Source organism: Amborella trichopoda, chromosome 3, assembly GCF_054954075.1.
Source record: "Amborella trichopoda isolate Santa Cruz 75 chromosome 3, AtrichopodaSantaCruz75HAP2 v2.0, whole genome shotgun sequence".
NCBI classification, from domain to species: Eukaryota; Viridiplantae; Streptophyta; class Magnoliopsida; order Amborellales; family Amborellaceae; genus Amborella; species Amborella trichopoda.
The window spans coordinates 19,620,866-19,629,379 of NC_142338.1; the positions used below are offsets into that span (position 1 = coordinate 19,620,866).

At 33.8% G+C, this 8,514-nt stretch overlaps 1 protein-coding gene across 1 annotated transcript; it reads left to right on the forward strand.

Moving 5' to 3' along the window:
* The first annotated feature begins 4,775 nt into the window (after nt 1-4,775).
* On the forward strand, nt 4,776-7,943 carry LOC18435220 (protein TEEBE). Its single transcript, XM_006845273.4, has 3 exons — nt 4,776-4,858; nt 5,329-5,826; nt 7,259-7,943. Exons 2-3 carry the CDS (start codon nt 5,472-5,474, stop codon nt 7,774-7,776), a joined length of 873 nt encoding a protein of 290 aa, XP_006845336.2. The 5' UTR covers nt 4,776-4,858; nt 5,329-5,471; the 3' UTR covers nt 7,777-7,943.
* The last annotated feature ends 571 nt before the right edge of the window (nt 7,944-8,514 follow it).

Here is an 8,514-nt window from a genome sequence, read left to right on the forward strand (position 1 = left end):
AATTGGAAGAAATAAAAATGTTCTTCCCTTTATGCTTATGGCCTTTCATTTCTTTCTCCATGTAAATAAGTGGGGTTGGGATATGTTTTCATCATGGTTGAGGTTCGTATTCTTTCTCCATTTAAATTGGTTGGGTTAAGATATGTTTTCATCATGGGTGAGGTTTGTATAAGGTGCCTTCCTTATATTGTAGAAGTAAGGTGCAATTCTAAAATTTGCCTTGAGATGTAGTTTCGGTATGGGGAATCTTATGATGGGTTGAAAATTTATTTTCAACCCTAGTTATAAAAATGTACATTTAAACAATATATTAGAGATTGAGGGTTCTATTCACTTAAAAATAGAAGGTCCAAAAACTTGTTACCAAGATGTACTATTTTTAGGACTTGAAATTATTTTTTTCTTCATGTATATGTTTCTTGAGGTTGAGATAATTAGTTGGAGGGTTTTCTGACATCGTAAACACTCTCTTCTAGAAGATTTTTGGGGGATAATTTACTTCAACAGTATAAAATTGATGCTTTTTATAAACTTTTTTCTTTTATGATTGATTGAGAACTCAATGGAGGGATATTTGACTTGGCCACTTGCTGAGCCAAGTAGTCGGGTAAAACTCAGGGAAAAGGTTTTTTAAACAAATCATAAAAGTTATATTAATTTGTATAATCGATGTATAAATATCTTATATATAATTTTTATTTTTTATTGTGAGTTTTTTTGATATATTTCCTATTTTTAAATTTTCTTTTTAAAATTTTTCTGAAATTGCTCTAGCTATACATCAATTTTTCTAAATCCATCTTTTATACATTTTTCCTAGAAAAAATGGCTCTAGCTATATATCAATTTTTTCTAAATCCATCTCCTATACATTTTTCCATCTTATTTGGTCTTTTAGTATTGTTTCTAACAAAAAAAACTTTAATCTATTTTTATTTTATTTTTAACAAATTTTCAGTTTTTTTAAACAAAAAAAATTTGTTAAAAATAAAATAAAAATAGTTAAAAATATATTTGTTTAAATAAAACAAATTTTCTGTTTTATTTTGCTTTTTAAGATTTTTGGGACTTGTACACTATTTGGAAGAATCGGACTCGTGGGGTTACTCGGCTTCGACAGAGCCCGTGTCTCGAGCCGGATCATAGTTTTGGACCTTCTTGTTTATCATCAAATTGACTGGGATTCATCAAATTTACTAGGATTAGATTCATAATTTCCTCTAATATCTTTCTAACCATCTAATAATCTTTCTAACAAGAGTTAACTCTTCCCTATGTCATTTCAACGAATGTTCAAATGCGTGCCATTCATAAATCTAATTTAAAAGGTCGGGAAAAAAGTGAATGCAAAAAGGTTTGGAGCAGTTCGAGTGCAAGCACAATTTCTCAGCAATGGATGGTTATTTTTCAATAAATGGGGGTCCCTCACCAGCCGTGTGCAAAGCAATTATTTTTAATTACAAAATTGTGAAACATGTAAAGACGAGCCATATTATCAAATATGACATGCTCTTCTTTTGGAGCATGTATCTATGCTTTTGTGGGAGCAAGCTGCACACTTACTCTCTCGGGAAGAAGGCTTATGTGGAAAGTTTGTTTTATACAAATAAAAATAGAGAATTACCTAAAAATATTTAGATAATCATGTTTAAAAGAAGAAAAATTTGAAATTTTTATCACTTAGATCTCACCTTTCAAAAAAATTAGACAGTTTTTATTCAATCTTTTCCCATTATTTTTCTCAAGCCCATAGAGAATCAATTCGAGTTTAGTATATGGACTGAGAGGACTATGCCTCAAACTTGATGTCTTAAAAGTACTCCAAAATTGCGTTTTATTCAATAGAATATTAACAATATGCTCCCTCAAGAGCATAAAATGTTTTAACTTTTCAAAACATGGTAGGGAGTCAGATTGAATCCTGTGAGAAAAGGACAGAAATAAATGAAAGGGTCGAGCGGGTTTGGGTCACGTCCTTTTGAAATTCATCCATCTTTTCTCTCCATAGAAAGATGGTAAGAGGTATACCTAATCTTTAAAGGAAACAGTTTGTAGGGAAAATCACAACAACAAAAAAACACCTAGGACGACACGTGCTAAACAGTTTACCCAAATTAATGTTTTCTCGCACTTTTTTCTTCAAAACAAGCTTTCTATGCAAACAACAGCAAAGAAAAAGGTTTATTTGTTTTAGATAGAAATGTTTTTTTCACACAAAAATCATTTTGGCCAAATTTGACATTAAGTTTTGGACCCCAGTAGCACATTGCCGGAACGTATTAGTGTCAGACATCCCTAAGACAACTACTGGACCGAAACTGAGTACTGCCGGACCGCCTTTTACATAATACCGGAGCAGTGTCGGAGCCCTGAAATCCAGTAATATCTACTATCGGAGCGCCCTTTGCAATTGTCGGACCGCTCTTTGCACTGCTGGACCGCATTTTACACTGTGCCAGAGCTCTACTGTTGGACCGTACTTTGCACAGTGCTGGAGCCCTACTGTTGGACCGCACTTTACATAGTGTCCGAGCTCTACTGTCGAACCATACTTACACAGTACCGGAGCCCCTATTTTGTTGCGATAGAGGAAAGAGAGGTGTGAGTAAGGTAAAAGTACGGTAGGGTAGTTTTGGCATTTTTTATTTTTTTTATTTAGTTGGGGGGAATTTGCATAGAAAGTGTATTTTGAGGAAAAAAGTGAGAGAAAAAATTAGGTTGGGGATAGGTTGCATAGAAAGTATAGTCTTGGGGTTTTTTGTAATCTTCCCAAGTTTATATAAGGTTGCAACCTTAAAATGTAAAAATACGGATGCACCTCAAAAATCCATTAGAGAATATTGTTGTAATGTTGAAAAACCCTTTAGTTGATCGTTTCGACGTAGAGATGTATGAGTATGACAAAAAAAAAAAAGATTTTGACTCCCGAAAATAGTGCATCTTGCAACACATTTTATAGACCATCCATTTTCAAGATTTTCATATGTTTATAGATCTACTTGATTTTAACCATTTTTGGAGTTTGAAATTTTATAATTAGATATGAAAATAGAGTTTTAGATAATCCTAATAATTTCTTACACCAAAATTACACGTTATAATAAAATTTGGAGGTGCAACTTAATTGGATTGTTTAAGGTTGTAACCTTATAGAAACCACACCCATCTTTAAAATCATTATTCCATATAATCTCCCCTAAAAAATGCCTAAGGACTTCTTCCAAGTTATATAAAAAAGCATATTTTTCATTATCTAAATAAAAAAAGTTTATATGAGGTTACAATCTTAAAATGTAGAATTAAAGATGCACTTCAAAAATCCATCATAAAAAGTTACCATTAAAGAACTTTTTATTAAAACCCTAGAAAAGTTCCTCCTTTCTTTCTCTCTTCCTCATGGGGAACCTCTTCCTCCTCTCTCTTTCAACTCCCCTTAGAGTCTCAATATGTCTCTCATCTCATGAATCTAGTAGGTTAGATAAGACATCTCAAATTCTATTTATATGTTGGGTTATTTAAAAATAAAAATAAATATTATAATTTGGATAATAAAAAATATAAGGAAAGGATTAAACATCATTTTATATATTAATATGGAGGGTGTCTATGGGGTTTCTACAAACTAAGGGGGTTATTTGAGATTATGATTTTAGCATGAGTGTGATTTGTGTAAGGTTGCAACTTTTTTTGTAAAAATAAAGTTGTGATGTACTATAACTTTTATTTTAATTGGAATTTAGACTATTTCTTTTATCATCATCATCATCATTAGAGCTTTTCCCAATGACTAATGCTTGCCTTTTTAATACGAAGATAAAAAGTGATTCTCTTTTAATAAAAGAAGATAATATCAATATTTATCTTAATAAAATGGATGGTGTACATTACTACAACATTTTACAATAAACATTACAACTTTATCATCATTAAAAGTGTTTTATCAAATAATTGGGGTCTGTTTATAAATCATGATTCGCCATTCTATGTAAGATTTACAACTTTAAATATCAAAACTTTATTATCCGAATAAAATGAACAGTGTAGATCGCTGCAACATCCTACAACTAAGATACATTTATAGCAACATCCTAAAACTAAGATTGCAACTTTACATAAAGTTTTTCCTTACGTGTCTTTTTCCAGAGAAATACAATGATAAAAAGTGAAAAGAAAGTATATAATGAATCCATTTACCTTTTGTATAAGGTGATCACAATTAATTTTGACCATTGAATATAAAATTAAATGGCTGAATTTATTTCATTGACAAAACTCAAAGTTTAAAAGAAGTTTTGTCCTTTGTAACGTACCAAGCTATCAGATTTCACAAGCGATAATAATTGTCACTTTCGTGTACTAAAAGTAGATGGTTTGGTTGTATACACTTTCAAAAGTAAAAGCAAAAAAATTTGATTGTATACAATCCCAAAAAGTAAAAAGCAAATCTTTTTAACAATTTTACATGTGGTAAATTAATTGCAATTAATGTAGTTAGTTATTATCATAAATATAGATTAATTACGTGCCATAAGCCTGAATATGTGGAGAAAATGTTGCAGTTAACCGACAGCCCACCTCCGATTAGGCGTCTCTCCCTAACATGATTTCTGACATTTTTGTCTCTCTTTCTCTAATTTGAAGTATAAATGTGAACTCCTGCCCTCTCTCTCACTACATATATTTGCTATTCTGTCCCTCTCTCTTTTTTTTTTCTGAGAAATCACTCCCTCTCTCTGCTGTGGTCTTCTGCTTTTGCTGCTCCAAATGGGTTCAGGATTAGGTTTGAGGGTTATAAGCTGCTCTCTTCTTCTCTTCTTTTATAACTGTCAACCTGCTCTTACAGCTGAAGATGTTGATGGTAAGCATATCAATCCTCATCTTTCTTTGAAAGGATTATAAGATTATTTAAAATCCATCCTTTCTTTTTCTTTTACTTTTTTTTTATTATTTGGATTTACAACATTTATCTTTTTGGGTTTTAGTGGATTTGGGGATGATTACATTGTTCTTTTTTTATCTTCATCTCTGAGACACTGTTTTCCTTGGATTTTTCTACAGTGTACTCTCTCTCTGCCTGTTTTTCCAGTTCAAAATGTGCTTCTCTCTTTGTCAATCGATGTTTTCCAGTTTGAGATGTTGCTGGTTAGCTTTGACATGCTCTGTTTTTTTTTTTTTTTTTTTGAGATTTCAATCTCCAAAAAGGAGATCGTAAGGGTTTTGGGGTTTCAGTACTTAGTTTGATATTGCTCCCAAAGGTGCTGGTTTTATCCCTCTCTCTTAACAGCTAGTGATTCTCTCACATTGTCTTGTTTCTCTCTTCTGCTTTAGCTCTCCTCCCCAATGGCAACTTCGAAGACCCACCAAAGCCATCAGATCTGAAGAAGACTGTGATCCAAGGCAGATTCTCTCTCCCCAAATGGGAGATCCACGGCCTCGTCGAATACATATCTGGCGGCCCTCAACCCGGTGGCATGTTCTTCGCAGTTGCGCACGGTGTCCACGCTGTGAGGCTTGGAAACGAGGCCTCGATCTCTCAATCCATCCCTGTAAAGAATGGGTCTCTCTATTCCCTCACTTTCGGCTCTTCGAGAACTTGTGCGCAAGACGAAGTGTTAAGGGTCTCTGTTCCCCCTCTGTTGGGTGATTTGCCATTGCAGACGCTTTACAGCAGCGATGGAGGGGACACTTATGCTTGGGGGTTCAGGGCCACTTCCAATGTTGCAAAGATCACATTTCACAATATTGGGGCGCAGGAGGATCCGGCTTGTGGCCCTTTGTTGGACGCCGTTGCTATTAAGGAGCTGTTTCCTCCATTTCCAACTAAAGGTATGACTTGCCATTTGCAGGAACTCTGCGTCACAGAGATGTATTATTCATCTTTTCGTGAGAGAAGAGAAACTGCGGTATACGGGGCCGGCCGGGTAGCAGGACAGGGTATGGGCGAGTTATGGGGCAATTTACAAGAAATGTTTTTTAAAAAATATTACAAATTTCAAAAGTAAGAAAAAAAGTAAAATACTAAAGTGTTAGCTAGAAATATTTGATTTTGATTGCGTTTAAGATCATACGGTAACTTTTAGAATTTTTTATTTGTTCAATATTCAGGATCTAAATCAAAAATTTCACTAAGCCATCTTTTATAGATATTTTTTTTTTTTTGTACTCTTAAGTCTTCTAATGACTTCTAGTACAGTTTTCAAATTTTTATTATTTTTTACCCTTTTATAACTGGGAAAAGTTTATATAAAGTTGCAATCTTAAAATGTAGATTTACAGATGCACTTCAAAAATCTATTGGAAAGGTTGTTTTAATGTTGAAAAACCTTCTATATGATCATCTTGATATCGAGATGTATGAATATATATAGAAAAAAATCTTGACATTAAGATGTATGAATATATATAAAAGAAAAGTTGAATCTCATAAATAGTGCATCTTGCAACACATTATTTAGGCCGTCAATTTTCAAGATTTTCATATGTTTATAGATCTCCTTGATTTTTTATTATTTTTGGAGTTTAAAATTTTCTAATTAGATATGAAAATAGATTTTAAGATAATCCTAAGAATTTTTTACAACAAAATTACATGTTATGATAAAATTTGGAGGTGCGCTTTAATTGGATTGCTTAAGGTTGCAACCTAATAGAAATCACACCTTAAATAATTATTTTACTTAGATCTTTTCTTTTGGGCGCCTCGGTTGAGTGCATTGGTCGAGGGTAGTCGTGCGACCCTAAGGAGCAGTATCCCCAACCTCTTGAAAAAAAGATGAAGTTTCTATAAGACCTAGACTTTAAAGCTCCATTCCAAGTCCTTGTCCGATCGCTCTAAAATCAATTTCCAACATTGATATTAAAATTTGGAACTAATTTTTTTTAATACTGTTTTTATTGTTAAATGGACGGTCTAGATAATTTATCACAATATATACTACTTTTAGAGCTTAAAATCATTTTTTTTTTTACAACCATAATGTTCAAGTGGAGATAATCCATGCAAAAGTTTTCTGATGCTTGAATTGTAATTTTTAATGAGTTATTTAATTACAAGGGCCGCAGCCTATCAAACCAATTTCCTAAAAAAAAACTATGGCTAGGTGCAAATAAACTATAGAAGAGAAGCTTATGTTTGGTGAATCATTCTAGAGAGAGAGGCCATCATCATTATAGCTTTTTCCAATTAGTTGGTTGGGTTTTGAGAGAGAATTAAAGTTGTTAAAACTAAAGATGTGTGTTTCCTCCTTTAAAATTGCAGACAACCTGGTAAAGAACGGAGGCTTCGAAGAGGGCCCCCACGTTTTGAAGAACTCAACCTCCGGTATCCTCCTCCCTCCCAAGCAAAATGACATCAACTCCCCTCTCCCAGGTTGGATCATAGAGTCCATCAAGGCCGTCAGATACTTGGACTCTCACCATTTCACCGTTCCCCTCGGCGCTGCCGCCGTCGAATTGGTGGCAGGGAGAGAGAGTGCAATCGCTCAACTCATAAGAACAGTGCCCAAAAAGGTTTACACTCTTAGCTTCATAGTGGGTGATGCTAAAAATGGGTGCCACGGATCCATGCTTGTTGAGGCTTTCGCAGGGAAGGATACAGTGAAGGTTCCATTTGAATCGAGGGGGCAGGGGGGTTATAAGGTTGGGAAGATGAGGTTCATGGCGCTTGAGCCAAGGACTAGGATCACTTTCTTCAGCTCGTTCTATCACACTAAGGTTGATGATCCTGGCACCATGTGTGGTCCTATTGTGGATGAGGTTAAGGTCTCTCCTGCTTAGAGAGTGGTGGTGTAGATAGTTTTGTGCTTTTACCATCTCTCTCTCCCAAAAGCATTGTTTTGAAAGAAGAGTTTTATAGAGCGATAGTACTTACAAGTGGGGTGGGTATGTTGTAAGTTTTTATTACAGTGATCTTGCTACAATGGGTATGTTGTAAGTTTTTGTGATGATGCGTGTGGTTGTCTCCCTCTTTGGCTGAGTGGAAGAGTTTTCTAATCTTCTTGGAAAGGGAAAAGGTTAAAATAACGTGTAGGCTTTATAAAGATAAAAAAAATAAAAATAAATTAAAGCCTCATCGAAAAACTTTTAAATCAATTATCTCGATCTTGATCATTATGATTGTAAACAATTATTTGTAAAATCGAACTGAAAAGGTAAATCGGACATGGGCTTGGAAGCGGTTTAACAAGCCTAACCAGTAAACTGATTCAATCGTTCTAACTGGACAAGTTCTATGTAGTCAAAATTAATGAAAAATTGGATTTTAACAAATCGAATTTTGAATTAAAGTGACTATTAATAATCAAACCAATTTTTAATCTTTACCATAACATCAAGAAAACTAAAAAATGTATTACAAATCAAATTCTTTATTTTTCAAAATTTATATACATTTTTTTAAAATTTGTTTAATTATCGGTCGATCACTAAACCCTCTCAAAACCGAAACTAACCCGTTCCGATCTAACTGGGTGGTTAGCAGTTAGATCATCTGATTTTTCCAACAGTGATTTAAAC